Source organism: Gloeophyllum trabeum, assembly GCF_000344685.1.
Source record: "Gloeophyllum trabeum ATCC 11539 unplaced genomic scaffold GLOTRscaffold_00015, whole genome shotgun sequence".
NCBI classification, from domain to species: Eukaryota; Fungi; Basidiomycota; class Agaricomycetes; order Gloeophyllales; family Gloeophyllaceae; genus Gloeophyllum; species Gloeophyllum trabeum.
In genome coordinates, this window is record NW_006920424.1 from 237,801 (window position 1) to 254,679 (window position 16,879).

General features: G+C 53.0%; 7 protein-coding genes across 7 annotated transcripts; 4 read left to right on the forward strand and 3 right to left on the reverse strand.

Annotated features, from left to right (window-relative positions):
- Window positions 1-342: 342 nt before the first annotated feature.
- GLOTRDRAFT_96242 (uncharacterized protein) lies at window positions 343-2,292 on the forward strand (the record flags this gene model as incomplete). The annotated part of the gene is made up of 7 exons (XM_007871763.1): window positions 343-421; window positions 474-561; window positions 812-1,075; window positions 1,389-1,717; window positions 1,785-1,874; window positions 1,957-2,008; window positions 2,112-2,292. 7 exons carry the CDS (start codon window positions 343-345, stop codon window positions 2,290-2,292), a joined length of 1,083 nt encoding a protein of 360 aa, XP_007869954.1.
- A 1,630-nt stretch (window positions 2,293-3,922) lies between these two features.
- Window positions 3,923-4,597, forward strand: GLOTRDRAFT_132851 (uncharacterized protein; the record flags this gene model as incomplete). The annotated part of the gene is made up of 4 exons (XM_007871764.1): window positions 3,923-3,997; window positions 4,061-4,311; window positions 4,373-4,517; window positions 4,577-4,597. The coding sequence occupies 4 exons, from the start codon at window positions 3,923-3,925 to the stop codon at window positions 4,595-4,597; spliced, it is 492 nt and encodes a 163-aa protein (XP_007869955.1).
- Window positions 4,598-5,961: 1,364 nt separating this feature from the next.
- Window positions 5,962-6,336, forward strand: GLOTRDRAFT_25945 (uncharacterized protein; the record flags this gene model as incomplete). Its single annotated transcript, XM_007871671.1, has 1 exon — window positions 5,962-6,336. A coding segment is annotated over one exon (375 nt), but the record flags the coding sequence as incomplete, so codon positions are not given.
- A 410-nt stretch (window positions 6,337-6,746) lies between these two features.
- GLOTRDRAFT_132852 (uncharacterized protein) lies at window positions 6,747-7,364 on the reverse strand (the record flags this gene model as incomplete). Its single annotated transcript, XM_007871765.1, has 2 exons — window positions 6,747-6,885; window positions 6,940-7,364. 2 exons carry the CDS (start codon window positions 7,362-7,364, stop codon window positions 6,747-6,749), a joined length of 564 nt encoding a protein of 187 aa, XP_007869956.1.
- A 760-nt stretch (window positions 7,365-8,124) lies between these two features.
- Window positions 8,125-10,613, reverse strand: GLOTRDRAFT_117895 (BING4CT-domain-containing protein). The gene is made up of 8 exons (XM_007871766.1): window positions 10,081-10,613; window positions 9,862-9,966; window positions 9,657-9,807; window positions 9,181-9,600; window positions 8,859-9,122; window positions 8,539-8,801; window positions 8,439-8,481; window positions 8,125-8,379 (listed from the first exon to the last, which is right to left on the reverse strand). Exons 1-8 carry the CDS (start codon window positions 10,554-10,556, stop codon window positions 8,251-8,253), a joined length of 1,851 nt encoding a protein of 616 aa, XP_007869957.1. The 5' UTR covers window positions 10,557-10,613; the 3' UTR covers window positions 8,125-8,250.
- A 2,179-nt stretch (window positions 10,614-12,792) lies between these two features.
- GLOTRDRAFT_22498 (uncharacterized protein) lies at window positions 12,793-13,943 on the forward strand (the record flags this gene model as incomplete). The annotated part of the gene is made up of 3 exons (XM_007871669.1): window positions 12,793-13,270; window positions 13,327-13,495; window positions 13,547-13,943. Coding segments are annotated over 3 exons (1,044 nt in total), but the record flags the coding sequence as incomplete, so codon positions are not given.
- A 391-nt stretch (window positions 13,944-14,334) lies between these two features.
- Window positions 14,335-16,368, reverse strand: GLOTRDRAFT_132855 (uncharacterized protein; the record flags this gene model as incomplete). Its single annotated transcript, XM_007871767.1, has 6 exons — window positions 14,335-15,095; window positions 15,158-15,244; window positions 15,295-15,483; window positions 15,531-15,650; window positions 15,719-16,293; window positions 16,343-16,368. The coding sequence occupies 6 exons, from the start codon at window positions 16,366-16,368 to the stop codon at window positions 14,335-14,337; spliced, it is 1,758 nt and encodes a 585-aa protein (XP_007869958.1).
- Window positions 16,369-16,879: the final 511 nt, after the last annotated feature.

The window sequence follows — 16,879 nt, forward strand, 5'->3', positions numbered from 1 at the left end:
AATCAGTCAGAACGAAACAAGACCAAAAAGGTGAGACGCGCAGATTATGGCTGGACGGATGTACCCGGCAGTTCGTGTTTTTCGCACGTACGGCTACCCACCTCTCCTTCCGCTTTCTCTCCCTCTCTCAAGAAATCCTCTATAAAAGTTGCCTCGAATCCTGCTAGAGATACGATCGCGAAAACCCCCAGTGTGTATCCGTGACATTTCAGAAAAGAGCGCCCATCACGAGCCACGCCAAAATTGCCCCCGAGAGGCGTCGGAAGATATCGCAGCTCATCGCCCAAACAAAACAGTGCTTGGATGGCTGGTAGAAATACGCCCAACGATCATGGATAAGCCATGTTCATGATCGTGGACGCCGGTTGCCACGGCCAGACCAGACAGTGGGACGACTCTAAGGTTTCGTTGGGGGAACGAGGTCCATGTCGGTGAATGATTGATGTGAGGCAATATGTCGTGGATATATGCAGGGCAAGTGCTTGTAGATACCGCACCAGATTGTACCATCACAGCGTGTGCCAGTGGCCACGAGTGCCTGGCGTCAAGGGAGAGGGCCAGGTGTGTCACGCGGCAACTCTCTGCACGCACATATACTGAACCGCGGGAGGGCCTCTGTAGATAATGCAAGATAGGGGGGCTACATAGTAGTACCAAGTATTGATACGATACGAACGCAATGCATTCCAACAATACGGCTGTCTTAACAGGCCAAAGAAAGACTGTAAGAACGTCGCTCTGAGAGAGTGGGAACTTACGCTAATCACGCGACTATAGGTAATGTTACGAGTTGGCCTTGAGCTGCCTTCAGTGGCGCCCATCAGAGGTGTTTCGTGGCAAGGAGGAAGTGCCACAAAAGCGATGCACGAAATACAACAGATGTCCAAGAATGGCCTGAGACACTCTGGCTTGCCAACCGAGGAAGACAAAGGTTTGGGGTCTACCTCGAACCAACGTGGGACTTAGCGAAATGGTGCCACAGGCGCAAAACAATGGGAATGCCTGTTCTAGGCAACCCCTCGTCATCGCTACGCTTTGAACGCGTCCTCGCGCTGTTTGCCACCCTGGCCGCGTTGTAGGTCCCCCCGGTGCATATAAAATCTGACAGCGCCCTGTTCATTTTTCGTTACTCTATCTTTCTCGCCCTCCTTCGCGACCCTAATCTCATGCCTTTGCTTTGACCTGCGCTGCTCATCGTTGACCTTACTTCGCTTGTATATCCCACGTCCTGATTCTCTGGATATCCGAACCAGTCTCTTAACTTCCCAACGACAATCAGTTGGCGCCATTCTATTGGGCTCTTAGGTGGCAAACATGCCCTGCTACTGTGGCTACATGCTGTATGCTACTTGCTTCCCCGGTAAAGACTCTGCTCACGTATTATATAGGAAGGTCCCACTTTCTTCCTCCACGGAGTCGCTCGCGAATCCCGAAGACGCCATGTGCGACCACTCGGACTCAGAACACGATGCTGGGGACTCGGAGAACTCCGGTCCTCAAGCATTGGCGGGTCGTTATGGGTCAAACAATACCGAAGACAGTGCCAATGACCAAGGCGGTAATACGCATCCGGGAGACCAAGCGGTCCTCGGCGAAGGCCGTCCGCAAACTCGCTTAGTAGACCCCTACGCCGATATGGAGACGGAGAGCGAGAGCGAGGACTCGGACGTTTCGATTATTTCGATTGAAGAGGAAAAGGCCGACAGATCCGTCACTGGTACGTATCTGCGTCATCCTAGTTTGACCTCACGATTGCCTGATTCGCGCTTCGTACCTCATCCCAGTCTTACAGCAGAGGCAAGGCCGGCCCATTCTAAGTGAGGATGCGGGTGCAACGTCTCATGTGCCCGAGGATGAGGACGACCAGGCCCCAGGTCCGTCTCGTCGCCGTGGTGGTAGGAGCGGTGGGTCTCCAGATGTAAGATACTCATTCAGCCGTACTGACGTGAATAATAGCTGTCAGCCGAGCAGTCAGGCCTCGGCCTCCGAAGTCGAAGAAAAGGAAGTCGTAAGGCCGGGAGGGCAGGGAGGGCGATAATGGACTGTCCGTCGGTTGTACAGTCACTGCACCAGTACTCGATCACACATTGGCTGCATCCATGTTGTTATAGGACTCTTGTATCCATAGCTGCCTCGAATTTTATTCGCATTTCACGATCTTCACTTCGTCTGACTGCGTATGCACTTGGTGTCTCGATTCCTGATAACCTTTTTTTCGAGCCGCATTTCTACTGGCTTTTTCTACCGGGGGAGATCGTAGCTATCGTGGCAGAAGAGTTTCAGTGGATATAGATACCGTATTTCGATGCGTTCATCATACTGTACTACGATAACGCCATCTTGCGTTCGGTATACTTAATCCTCCATCAATTTCCCCAGGCGCTCTCCGTTGCGACAAACCTGTACGCTGAATCAGCTGCGACACGGCGGTCTCATCGTCTAGAGTGTACTGCTGGCAAATCCGCGAGGCGCCACTTGCTGCTGACCTGTTCGTGTTGCGCTCTTATGGCCAGCTCGCCGTGACAACCCAAGTTGTCCAAACTGCAAGAACGGCCCGAGTTTCCCAACGGGCGATGAACTACAGCACTGATACTGTACTTTGGGACATTAAGCTTGCGTCCTCTGTGGAGGACCACCTGTGACCAAGACGACCGGACTGACGCGTCAACTTGGCGCACTTAGCCCGCTCTTGATCCTTCCAGTCCCTCCTTACCGCACTACTTCATGCACTCCGTGATCACTCACTCAGTCGGCGCCCGGGATGGGTCAGGAGGCAGAGGACTTAGATTCTGGCAACATCTGCAGGCCTCTACTAGCTTCAAGGCATCAAAACGCAGCGGCAGGATTCCACGGGAATCCTTGTTGATCGACACCGTCGACTGTTCATCTTTCCCCGGGGATGATTGATTGGGGAGGGCAATCATTCTTTGATAACCGGTCATGCAAGGCGAAGGCCATTGGCTTGCCATCCCTTTTGCACAATTATATAGAAAGGAATCTCGCGCAGCTCGGGAGAGCTCGGGACCAACCACTAGGCTCGTTGCGTACCTGGATACACAAGGTAAAATCCGGTGGAATGTCCTCTACCTCCTTACTTGCACTTGGAGTTCATACAACATCAAAACGTCCTGGCCCGGGGTGTCCCTGACCGGAACACCGCGCTCATGTGTTCATCCGTCTCGACTGTGCGCATCATTCCTGATGGCACCCTTGCTATATTTAGAATCGGCTGTTGGGCGACGCATGCTACCACAAGTTGCTCGGGGACCCTACTTCAGTATACTCAGGCTTTTTCCTGGTCTTACAGCCGACCTTGTCGGCAGTGAGGTCGCGGCCGTGAAGCTTGTGCTCGAGTTCAAGTGTTTACAATCTTGCCAGGAATACGCTTGGCATGATTGCACTGTCACAATGGGTTGATTCCACCTCCGACGAGACGACCGCGAGCTTGATCACGACGCCAGGAACTGCATTCCATGCGCTTACCGCTCGTTATATGTGGGTCATTCCATACCGAATCCCTGAACACACCCTCTAATTTCCTCCGAAAATGCAATAGCATCACTTTCCCAGCGACATGAAGCCTCAATCCATTCTTATGTGTTCTTCCCCTTGGCGTCCGAGTTTAATTTGCGGACTGGGCTCTTCTATTACAGAAGAAAAGGCAAGGTGATCACTGCGCCTGATGCGGTCTTGACCTGCCATTGAGTTTCCATCAATTTCCGAAGGCATTTCATGGGGATTGGTCACGCTGATCCGCCCCGCATGCTGCACACAAACTGAGGTCATACTAGATTCATTCCATTGCGAGCCCAGCTCACTGTCTCAGGTATAAAAGAGGCGTGCTAGCCAGCAAATTCATTCAGCTCGCTCATCCATCGAGACTAAACCCCACTTCACCCCATATAACTCCACACCTCTGACCATGGTCAAGCTCTCTATCTCCGCTGTCCTGGCGGGCCTCGTCGGCTATGCGCTCGCCGAGTCTCACACCATTTCTGTAAGTTGTCCCCGTATGTTCATGTGTTTACCCCAGGACCATATTCATGCATCGCTGCTGTAGATGACGAACAACTGTGGCTCTGGCAGGCCCGTCTTCCTCTACCAGGGTCACCCTAATCCCCAAGGTCCTACTACTATCAACGGACAAGTCCTCGGCGGTATCGCTTGGTTGGACGGTTTCTCTGGCGCCAACTGCCTGAGCTCCGGCGTCAACTGCGGCGCGGTCGAGTTCACTCTCCGCAACGATGCTCCCAACCAGAACGCGGCGGACTTCACCCTCGAAGCTGATGCTTCCCTCGGGAACCACCGCTTGTACGCGCCGCTGTCCAGACTCGGCTGTCACTATGTGCTGATGAAATCCGGATCTTTGTAGCACCTATCCCATGAGGTACCAGTACACCGGCGGCGGAGCCTGCAATGGCATCAGCGACAACTGCCCGTCTGCTAACAACTGCCCGCACGCATTCACGCAGCCGACGAACGGCACGCCGTTGCAATGCCTAGGCCAGGACGCTGGGGTGAGTACTCCCTCCACAGCTGCGGTGGGACGAAGGTCCTGAACCTGCTCGATTTCTAGATCCACATCACCTTCTGCTAAACTTCCCACGTGGCCAACAAGGTCATCCTGGGATAACGATGATTTGCTTGACATGGCTGTATGAGGCTCTGGGCTATATAGTTGCGAGAGTATGGCTTGTAAAAATAAAGGGTCTGCAGTACCCCACAATAAATTGGATTGCGAACTCGTACAGTCCTCGAAGCCTGCTTGTGGCCCTTGGGCAGTTTCGTCCGTCCCAATGGTTGGATGCGTGCTCTCAGGTGACTCAGCTCAAAGTCTGTGCGTACTAAGCATGACCACCGAACCCGGAGGACCAATCAGTCTGGGATTGCGATGGAGAGGCGGAATCGAAGAAACTTCGCCAAAGTATCGTGAGGTCATCTCCGACTAGGACCTTGTTGGGCTCTAAACACCTGTTAAATTACAGGAAGGCAGAACTGCCGAGAGTGGGCCTCTTCACTCAGTGGAAGTTTACCATATTATTGATGTTTACATTGTAGCGTCAACTGCCAATAATCTGCGCGAAGCCAGTCACTACTATATACTCAAGAATTTATAACACGCTGGGCCGCCGCTGGGCAGAGACTTACGCCTCAGGCTCTCTGCGATTAATATTGGCCCCTCTAAAATGATTCGAAAGTGCGTATACCAGACTGAAACTGGCACCCAAAGTCGTTTTCAGCCCGTTCCTTCATTCTACAGCATTGTTAGTTCGAGCAGCAAGCCGGCATGCCCGAGCGCACCGAGACTCCGTCTGGAGGTTCCCACTGATCCGACTCATTCGAAGCAAGCATTCGGGTGCGCATTGGGCGTGTATTCTGGGGCGTAGCAATATTTACTATTGTCTCTGGCATTTCAAATATTCGCTAGAAGGGCTGCTTAATCAGGGTCGCTTCTTGACGAGATTGATAAGTTCAACCCTCGCGCTGCTCACCAGCACTCAAGACGGCCGCGTATAGCTTGGATATCACGGGGCTCTCTTGCTCCATCTTGAGTAGGTCTGTACGGATATTGCTGAGAAATACTGCTAAACTTGAACAGGGGTCCTGAGCGACAGCCTTTCTGTCTATCTTCGCATTCAAGAAGCGCAGGTGAGAACAGAACTCGTGTCTAACCTCTCCTATCAATCAGGGAGTATGCTATTGCATTTCTCAGCGATCACATCCTAGCTGAGCGGTGCCGACCTCACCGAAGACACTGGTGTGTGAGAGGAGTTTTGAGGCCCAGGACGCTTGATCCGATTATCGCAGCTCTGGTTCTGCACATGCTTTCAGAATCTGTCTACATCAGCATCTTGGGCCATAAATGAGAGAGCAAAAGCAAGAAATTCGCCCGCGCCGCACCCCATCGAACTTGAATTATTACCGATGCCAGGCTTGACTCCCACAGCCCACTATCCCGATATTATCATCGCTCTCAATCTGCTGGGAGAAGTAGATCGATACCACTGGTTGCTTTTCGTTGCCGACCCCGAGAGCGAGAGAGGTGCAGGGACAAAGATCCATGTAACCGACCGACCTCTTGCCACCAGACCCGAAGATCTTTGGCATTTCGAGCACCAACCCTATACGATAAACTCCTCTCAGTCTGTCTGCGCAGCTGCGGTCATTGGAAAGCTGCCTGCTGGCAAGACGGTTTCCGACCTAATCAGCATCGTGGACACTATTCCGCTTAATGAAGTACCCGCAGCAGAGAAACCAAAGGAGACCAAGTTCAGTTGCAGGTTGTGGGTGAGGGAAGCGTCTGCACGCCGCAAAGTATCTCGTCTGTTCAGATGTCGATGCTTTGGAGAAAGAGCTGAGAGGGTACGCCGCTGCTGCGGTAGAGGCGATAGAGAATGAGACATTCACAAAAGCAGGGCTCGTTCATGCTAAGGCTTCCGTACCCGCTTGACCAAAGAATATCGATTCTCTCACCCATTGTACTACTCACAGAATACAACGTATTGTGTTGCATGAAAGCATGCTTCTCCGTCGCCTGCGTTGTGTACTTATCTATAGCCTGAACTCATGTATCAGTTCCTGCCTCTCCGCTCTGTAAATTCGTACCGAAAGTCTTCTTGCCTCGCAAAGAACGTATCTGAAGACGTACGGCGGAGACAAAATTCAGCCCTGGTACCGAATGCAATAACGGTGTCCAATAAGTGAATCAGGAACCTGGGCACCACCATGTAGAAGCATGTCATAGGTCATGTATAAACTCGCCGATACTTCTGTATCAGTTGATCTGCCTCGACGACGTCGCCGTAACCAGGGTAAACCTGCTCCATCACCTTACGCCAGTAACCCCTTCTGTACTGCAACAGGAATATCGACTTGATAAGCTCCCTGCGCGTGTCCAGTCAACCGCCTGGTACACAAAGATAATCATTTGATACCCACCAATAGTCAGGCATCCAGGACGCCGTGGCCCAGTCAATTACACCGGTGATTTTCAGGTCCTTGTCTACCAGGATATTGGCCGGAGTGAGATCCCCGTGCGTCAGTACCACTGCGCGAGGTGACGAGAAGGCGCGAGTTATCCTGTCCATGACAGGCTCCTTCTCATCTTCGGGTATCTCTAGCACTGAATAACCCAATAAGGCATCCTGGAAGTCTTCGACTGATTCGAAGGGGCCGAATGACCCTCCCAAAAGCTGGATGCGTGGATCATCCAAAGCAGAGCCATCAAAGCGGCAGATCTTGCGGCCACGCAGAGGACGTACACGCCTTAGCTCCTCAGATATACGCTTGACCTGGTGAGCTAGGGCGTTCTGTTGCTCCTCAGAGGGTCGCCCAAACTGAGCTTGATAGTCAAGCAAAGACATGCAGGGCATAGCTTGCATAACAAAATAGGTGCCATGGTGCTCCGTCTGAAGATAGTCATAGATAAATGGCACCGGTAAGTTTGTGTTTTGCCTGATGAACCGTGTGGCAGCGTACTCAGACGCAGAGACCTGTCCTTTGATGACGAAGCCGAATAGAGTACGCTGTACGTTCCCCCACTGGTTGTAGCTATCGTACCGTTTACGACCGTCGAGAATGAGATAACGATATAGCTTCCTGCGTAGAGATCGCGGCACCATGTGCAGAAGTAGTCGCTTCAGATGCATCAAGGTTGCTTGACAGATGCATATGGCACTAGACAGCATTCTGACTGCATGTTGTTAGTCGCGCGAAAGGCATATCAATGCAAAGCACCTTACGCTATGAGTTAAGCAGCCTCTATGTGCAATGGACAGTGAAGAGGTTGGCTTAGCAGGCGTTTGCCTAAATCAGGTCATGGGCATCCCCACGGTCTTGAGTTCAGAGTCCTCATGTACGATCTCTCACTGTCTCAGCGACTCAGCGCTAGCATGCAGTTGCAGGTAGAGAATGGACGAACTTGAGTTCGTGCGCGAGGTGTAATACAGGCAGCAATGCTCGTGAGTACTTGTCGTACATGTATCTCAGCCATCTGACTGTCACTCGTCTTTTATTATCATTTATAACAACCCAATTGCCGTCATGGGGCATGGCAACGCAGCGCTTCACTTCCATTGACGAGGAACTCCGGGAATGCGACGTTTCATACGGAACAGAAAGGCTCTGAAAATGGTGAGCGACACCATGGATGCCAGGAAACCCACATGAAGTGTATTGCGCAATCTGATAACGAGACACAAGATTGCCACCGCGGGCATGGAGCACTGGCAACCTATACGGATACAGTACTCAACGCTTACTGCTCGCAAAGCGGTCCAATGCAGATGGCTTCCTGTCGGCCGCTGGCCCAAGCTTCGCCCTTTCCCGTTCCTTCCTTCGTTCTTCCCTTTCCTTTTCAAGCTTCTGCCGGATGGCAATCTATGCGGACATGTTTCAGACAACTGGGGAATACGACAAGGGGACTTAGGTCAACGCACCGCTTTAGGGTCGATAACATTCTTTCGCTGCTTCCGCAGATACCTTCAGCACGAATCGTAAGTTATGCAAAGACGCCAGACCAGCATGAAGTCGGCTCACCTTTTTAAGCTCTTATTCCTGCCTCTCATCTTCATCTTCTCCTTCTCCTTCTTAGACTTGGAAGTGGCAGTACCACCCGCCGCCTCGTCGTCCGCACCCCCATCGGCGTCTGCCTCCGTCTCATCCGCTTTACCTTGGATCCGGAGGCGCTGCAACCGAGGCAAGCGAGCGAACGGTATATCTTGGTCTTGAGGAACCGCCGTGCCTGAGGGGGCGAGGCTGCCAACGAAATCGGGGTCCAGCGCAATCATATCAGCGGGAATCTGCAGGTATAATCGCTGTTACTGTGGTGAATCGTTGAAATGAGATTTGGTACTCGCCTTGTCCAAGAGACCCTTGACTTCTCTCTCCCTGCGTCCTTTCTTATTCTCAAATGGATCCGCCTCGCTGCTGTCAAAGTTGGGCTCCCCAGCTCCAGGGACAAGGATGCTCGAGAGCCCCTTGTCGTGGCCAACGGTTAGAATATCTTGGAACGGGCAGAAACGGGCGGAGGTGATAGGTCGATGGGGAATGGGGTGCGTCAGGTAAAGGGGCGGTGGTGAAGATGGTGCAGGTATTGCAGGTATCGTGGGTTTCGTGTAGACCTGAGGAAATCGGCACATCAGGAGACAATCGAGCGAGCTACGGTGGCCTCCAACTCACGTTCACACTCCCACCAGAAGCCACCGCCAACATGCCCCTCTGACTAAACTCCAACTCCGCATCCCCCGCACTCCTCAGGTGCCAGCTCCTCACCGCGCCCTTCCAATTCCTACAATCCCACACCTTCACCATCCCGTCCTTCCCGGCCGTCGCCATGTACCGCCCGCCCTCGCCCTGGCTCCCATGGCTGACGCTGATGCTCTGCACCGGGCCCAGGTGCGCTAGAAGGCGCACGGCGGGGTGCGGCAGGTTGGGTGTCCAGAGCGAGACAACCCCGTTCTGGTGCCCGAGGTGGATGACGGCGTTGTGCGGGTTTTTGGTCATGCTGATCGGTGTGCCGAGCTTGTGCTTCGTGGTCTGGTGCACGGCGACGATCTGCCCATTAGTTGTATCAAGGTAGTGTAGGTGGCCGGCAGTGGTCTAGAGAAATCATATTCGATATACTACAGACGACTGTTGGGTGTAGTTGCACTCACGATGCTTGCGAGCAACCAGTGATAGTCGAGGTACTCGAGTCTCGTCGCCTCGACGTGCGACTTGAGCTTGTGCAGCTCGACGCCATCTTGGTCGTACACAAATATGTGCTTTTGCTGTGCGACAGCGAAGTGCGTATGTGAATGGAGGAACCTACAAGGGGCTCAAATGAGAGCTCACCAACGTGTAGTGACCGAATTCACCTACGTGATGTCTCTGCATGTTTCCTGCAGCTGCAGTTCTGTGTGTAGAGTCCCGGTTTGCCAGTCGAAAGTGGCGACATGGCCTTTGCGGCCCAAAACCGCGAGATGTCTACCGGTCAGTCAGAATACTGCACAGGCGTTGGCGTGGATGAAAGACGGGGAGTATCAAGATGCCGCTTCTCTATCCATACTTGACATGGGAGAGAGTACATAGCAGACTCACCGGCCGTTTCTTGTATACCTCGACCTATACGGGCCCCCATCCAATTTCCATTCTTTCCGCCCCTTGGCCGCCTCCGCACCTGCCTCCTTGACAATCTCGTCCTGCGTCAGCCTCCACGTCCTATCCAAATCACCTTCCACCTCGAGCTTGCCAGCTTCGTCCACCAGTAACAAGTCCGCTGCATCTTCGATCAATTGCTTGCGCCGCACACTCTGTGCCGTCTGCCTATTCAGCTCGGCTCGAAGTTTTTTGTTCGGGATATGTGAGTGGGTAGGAGTGTTTTCGGGGAGAGGTGATGAGGGTCGTAATGACTTTGGTAGGGCTGTCCGGTGTGTAATTGAGGATGCAGTCGGGTCGGCCTGAGGCGCACTCGATTTCGACGGCCGGGCATCTCGAGGAGCTTGGCTTCTCTTGGATAACTTGCGTCTTTTGGAAAGTGGTTGGATAGCGTCCGCCTTTGCTATCAAAGAATCCATTTGATACCAGCTGAAGGGTGAATGAAGCTAGCCTTCGCGTGCAAAGGTGGATTAGTGGCGCAGGATCACTAGAAAACAAACGTGGGAAGTCTGCCATATGCAGCCACGTTAAGTGTATCCTCGGGATTGGCCGGATTTAGCATGTGATGGGAGCCACAATCCACAATTCACTGCGTGCTCATTGCTACGTGGCAGACCATAATACAGTTGCACATACGGGTCTGAAGCAACACCGCTGTACTCTAAATGCCGGTGAGGACATGTTCTTGCATAGCTGCGTGTGTCGTCAATCAAGGGGTATCAACTTAAATCGCACATAACGTCCTCTCCCTGCCGGAACACTACAAACGGACCGTACATGCGACAACGGAATTATGAAAGCGAAAGAAAGCGATATTAAAACAACATAGCATCACCAGGGAAAACATACGACCGCGCTCTGTCCTTGATCTACCGATAGCTCCCAAAGAGTGCACCAAGCGACTTGGAACCTCCAGCAGAAGTCGGGCCTAAGTCGTCTACCATGCTCTTCAGGAACTTTATCTCTGTCACGTTTGCATTTGATACCCTCCCTATTAGGTACGACTGCAGGGCATGGGGTGAAATGCGTCGCAGTCGTTCTTTCAAGTCCGCCCGCTCCGAGTCCTTATCCATGGCAGCAGAAGCCGGTTTAGGCGACAGCGGTGGTGCAGGTGCAAACCCTGGGAAACTGGAAGAGTTGCTAGCAGCTGGAAGCACTGGTGCAGAGGGGAATATTGGTGCAGCGGGCGGGCATTTGCGTTTTCGTGTCGCGACAGGTGGCCTGCCTCCAGTGCTCTTGCGAGCCGTTTGCTGCTCGTGCCATATGGATGGGTTTTAGACAGTCCTAGTTAGATAAGCGCTCCGGAGATGTACGTTGCGTATACTATCATTGGACCAGTAGTGAATGATTTGAACTGTTCCCTAGTTAAGTCATCTTCCTTCGATTGCACGTACCCCAAAATTGGTGTGAATGGTTCAGATACTATTCTACACCCTCTGCAAATTTCTCAGATTTTTCCAGAGGGCGTAGAGGTTGTACAGCGTAAGGGGACGGGAAGTGAATAAGATGTCACATGTGTCACAATAGGGCTGTGGCGGGGCAGCGGTCACGCTCTGTCACGCTTAGACCTCGGAGATGCAAGACAGTTTTAAATCCTGAACGATGACCACTCCTCCGTTCCACATACAAACTTGAACATGGCATCTACAGACATTTATCATTACAGAGAAAAATTGCCGAAGGTATAGGGTAGCCACAAGGTCCCCAGTGCACACAAGGGACGGGAAGTGAATAGTTATTCACTACTGGTCCAATGATAGTACCTTGACTCTCTTCTTTCTCTGTGGGCTCGGTGCAGCAGCTCCGTCCATTGAAGAGCAGCAGATAGTGGCAAAGTGGCAAGAATCGCGAAGTGAGGCGAACGCGTGCTTCGCGTCTCCCAGGTCCTGCCGAAGACCGGCGGGACACTCCTAACCTTACGACGGTCTTCTTGCGATGGCCTTACGCGTCCATCTGATAGGCTGTTGAGTATCTCACAGTCCCCTCCAGAGCAGTGAGGATCGCAGCAAAAGGTCGACCGACGGCCTCCCAGGCCCTTTAACGCTTTTCTCCGGGCCTATGCGGTACGATGCTCTCGAAGGACGGTGTGGAGATTCGATACTGGTTGATATGACATCACATTGTACGCACCCCGACCTTCTGAGTCTAAATGGGCATCTTGCCTCTTGTAACATCCCATCGTCTCTCGCCCTTGGCTCAGCTGTGAAACGATCAGAGGAAAAATCGCCTGTTTCCTGCGTCTATGATGTCTCATAACTCTAGATATATCCCGGTACCAAAGTCACCACATGTCCATATTGACAGCGCTAAAAAGGAAATACAACAAGCATTGCTAACGTCCGTCGGAAGAGTAGAGAAACATTCAGGAGAGATGAAGTCCAAAAGTGGCGTGTACGTCGGTATTGCAGGTGAGTAAGGCAGAACCAGCTCCGTTCAGAACCGGCTCTGTTCCGATTGCATGACAAGGAACGGAACATGACTTTATAAACGAGTGCAGCCCGAATGTTCACTCAGGCATATTGAGCATCTCTCCCATATGTGCTAGGTATTTCTCTCATGTATAGTTACCTCGCATCGCTCTCTCTTCCTATCCCCGACATTCCCCAAGACGCGTCTGCCTCTCACCTCGTAGCCTCCATTTCCCACTCAGGCCTGTCCACGCCTTCATCTGGATCCCGCTCAGCATTTCTCGAGACGTCCATCGGCCAAGCCATACTCATCCTAGCCGAACAACTCGCCAATCCGGGAGCCTCTCTCTTCCAGCCAGACATTGTCCAGGGCTGCGTGCAGATGCTCAATGGCGCAATGCAAGTCGCCCTGGGGGACAAAGGTGGAAGAGGCAAAGTCGAAGAGGACGGATGTGAAGTGTTATATGGCCGTGCAGGGCTTCTGTATGCGATACTCTACCTCCGCTCTGCGGCAGGAGGTAGCTCAGGGAATTCCTTGGCGAAAACTGTCGAACCTTTGATATCCGACCAAGTCATCCAAGCTCTCGTCGACGATATCATCAAGAGAGGTAAAACGGGAGCGACCTACTATCAGGGAGATTTGAGTGGGAAGGATAAAGAGCGAGCACCGAAGCTAATGTGGATGTGGCACGGGAAGCGATACCTGGGCGGCGCACATGGTGTTGGTAAGTGTCGTGGTAGATAGAGTATTCTTCATGGACGGTTCAACTGCGCGGAATAGCTGGCATCCTTCAAATCCTCCTCTCTGCCCCCACAGAGATTATCCAGCCTCACCTGCCGGTGATATACGATACCGTTGGCTGGCTCATTTCCCTACAAGACCACGAGGGCAATTGGCCGCACAAAGCATCGACCCGGCCGACGAAGCAAGTGACGGAAGATCTCGTCCAGTGAGTGACAAGTTCTCTATCGCAAACAAACTACAGAACGCGTTGGCACAGATGGTGTCACGGCGCCCCTGCAGTTCTGATCCTGCTCTCCACCCTTATCAAACGCGCCAGCGCCCTGCATACCCCTTCCTCCCTCCTCACCGCCGCTAAATCCGCACTGCAACGCGGAGCAGCCCTCGTCTATGAACGCGGCCTCCTGCGTAAAGGCGTCGGGCTATGTCACGGGGTCGCCGGATCAGTGTACGCTTTGCTCGCAGCGTCGGACGTCTTGGACGCAGAGTCCAGCGAACCCATGCAGTTGCAGCGCGCTGTGTATCTGGCTGTGCAGGCGACGCAGTGGGACGACCTCGTGCGGAAGGCCGAGATGCAGCTACCAGACCGACCGTATAGCTTGTATGAGGGGTTGGCGGGGATGTGCTGTGCATGGGGAGCGCTCATCGCGAAGTTGGAGGGCACGAAGGGGAGAGGGATGGTTGGGTATGCGGATCTGCAATTGGAGTAGAACCCGTTCGAGGGTCACGGAAGTCGTACATGTTGTTCTACTGCCTAGCCTGGAAAACAACCCAGCCATCCACGTCGATCTGGCGGCCGTGATGACACTTCTCTCGCAATCGTTCACGGCCCTGAAAGAGCCGGCCATTGGCCTTCCCTGCTCGAAACATACGTGTCCCGACACTACAGAGAACCAGATATGAATTCAGGGAAGCGATAGTACTGATAGATGCGTACAAAAACAACACAGCAGAAATACAACACGTCCAGAGTTACAGCAAAAAGATAGCACATATAGCAAACGGAAGTCACAACAAGTAGAATGAATCACTACGGAGCGCACAGCATCAGTGTCTCCTCGCCCTCTTCGACTGTCTGGAGGAGCCTCTCTTCGGCTGCGACAGACGAGAAGGGCCAGCCACACGCTCGTCTAAAGCATCTCGACCTGTCTCGCGCTCTGGAGGAATGGCCTCTAGAAGTGGGTCGTGTTCTGATGGTTGCCCGTCTCGGGCTGTCGCATCCGGAGGGTCCTGATGCTGAGATTTGATATGACGCTTGCGCGCGTCGTTTCTGGAGAGGCCCTTTCCGCAGATAGGGCAGAAACACTTGACCTTGCAATGAGTGAAGGTCACATGCCGCACAATGCTCCCCAGCGCCATAGGAGGAACAGAGCATCCATGCCAGAGGCATCGATACAACCCCGTGTCCTTGCAAGTAGCCCTCCTAGTCTTCTTCGAGCCTTCCGCGTCCTCGGAGTCGCCTTCCCCACCGAGCCTTCCATCATGGGACGCCAGGTGCGTCCTGACGTCTTTTCTGGAATCTTTTGTGTTGGTGATCGGGATATGCAATCGGCAACCCTCCCACTGGCAAACGACGTGGCGGACTGGGCCATCAGCTTCGGCTGACTGCACACCGCCGTCGAGGTCTTCGTCCCCGGAGCCTTCCTCCATGTTACCTTCTGGTCCGTCCTCTAAGACATCCTCGGGATCGTTATCTGCCTTCCGCTTGCGATTGGGGACTTTAAGGATGATTTGTGCCGGACGCGAACCACTCAGATCATTATTTGCCTCAGGGACGCGATTTGTGGGGCGCGTTGCAGGGCATGGCTCTGCTTAATATACCATCAACGTCAGTAGATGTTATACACACTACTAACGGTGGTATGCTTACCTCTCGTCGCCTGTTGGACAGACTCGCCCAGCACGGCCTTCAATCGTACCCCATCCCCCTTCCTGCTCCTTGTGGAGCGAGCTATCCCTGGATGGTCTGAACAACAGCATCACCGTGAAATCAGAGAAAGGCCTCACCTGCCGAAGGGGCACTCGAGGCCTTACCCTTCCCTTTGCTTTTGCCTTTCTTCGGCGCCTTCTCCCACTCTTGGTCGTCATCGTCCTCGCCTTCCTCCACGATGGCTGCTTGGATATTCTTCGCTTTGCCCTTGCGCTCCACGGAAACCATGTATCGGGCAGTAGGAGTTATACGCCTACCACTCGACGCTACTCGCGATTAGACAGGACACTCTAACGCGATCGAGGACACTTACAGTATCGAGGAGCTACGTACTCCCAGTCAGTGGGAGAGAGGCCACCAAGTGCGACAGGGTTGTCGTTCTCTTTAACTTCGCCCTCAAATATTACGTGTTCGCTATGCTCCGATGCGGTCTCTGAAGACACGACGCGCGCCGAAACTTAGAGATATCTCAACCAGACCAGAGTTTAAAAAAATACATACCATAGCTGTCATCGTCCTCCTCGTCAACAGGTTCCCTTTGCTCCAGGGAGCCGTCCTCTTCATCTCCTTCATCACCCGCCGTTCCGTCTTCTACCAATCTAGAAATCTCGAAGTCGTCCAAATACCCGAGCGGGTATTCTCCATTCTGTGAGTGGAACGGCTCATGTACGTGCTCCTCGATATCTCCCTCTCCACCTGCCACCTCCTCCTCGCTCTCCTCATTATCAGAGATATCAGCGCCTTCGTCCAGGTATTCGAGTGGGTGTTCTCCACTCTCGACGTCGAAAGGCTCATGTGTGTCCTGCTCGACATCGCCCTCTCCATGCTCTTCCTCCTCCTCGCCCTCCTCATCACCAGTGACATCGTCACCATCGTCGACGACGTGGTCAGAGCTAGGGTCATAATAAGATGTGTGGTCGTCGTCATCGTTGAGAGCCGGGGGCTCATGAATAGCGATGAGGGCCTCGAGGCCTGGCCAGATCGGATCCAACGGATCATGCTCGGACCCATCGTCTGAGTAGTTCCAAAGCTCGTCGTCGGACGGGAAATCAGCGTCGGACGGCCATGACGGAGAACTGAGCCAAAGATGAGCGTCATTCAGGCAATAGAGATACATCAACTCACGGAATAGACTGCGTATAGGCAGACATGTCAGCGTAAGAAAAATAAATTGTAAGGAAGAGAGGCAAGGGGAGACAAGCGTCCGATGGCTGAGGGAGGCGACAAAGGAGAATATCGGAGACTGAAACGGAGTCGCTAGATCTTATACACACGGGGGACCTGCAACGCAAAAGGGGAGCAAATAACGCGAGGGACGCGTTGAAAGTTAAACGATCACGAGTGATTGCCTAGAACAGGCATTCCCATTGTTTCGCGCTTGTGGCAACGTTCCGCTAAGTCCCGCGTTGGTTCGAGGGTAGACTCCAAACCCTTCTCTTCTCCCTTGTTCGTGTTTCCTGCATCCAGCTAACATTGATGCGCCCTCAGTCAATTTGATGAACGTTGGAAAGCCGCAGTGTCTCGGGTGACTCTCGAAAATCTGTCATGCATCGCTCCTGGTGGCACTTCCTCCTCGCCGCCACCAAACGCCTCTGATGGGTGCCACTGTAACCAAGCTCAAGCGCAATTCATAACTTTACCTGTAGTCGCTTGATTAGCGTA

Excerpts from the sequence above, each read along its gene's own strand:
- GLOTRDRAFT_117895 (XM_007871766.1), bottom strand. The coding sequence starts at position 10,556 with ATGGATTCTTTGATAGCAAAGGCGGACGCTATCCAACCACTTTCCAAA. Across the intron at positions 9,808-9,861 it reads GAAACATGCAGAGACATCAC|GTTCCTCCATTCACATACGC; the intron begins GTAGGTGAATTC and ends AGCCCCTTGTAG. Across the intron at positions 8,802-8,858 it reads TCAAGGGTCTCTTGGACAAG|ATTCCCGCTGATATGATTGC; the intron begins GCGAGTACCAAA and ends TTATACCTGCAG.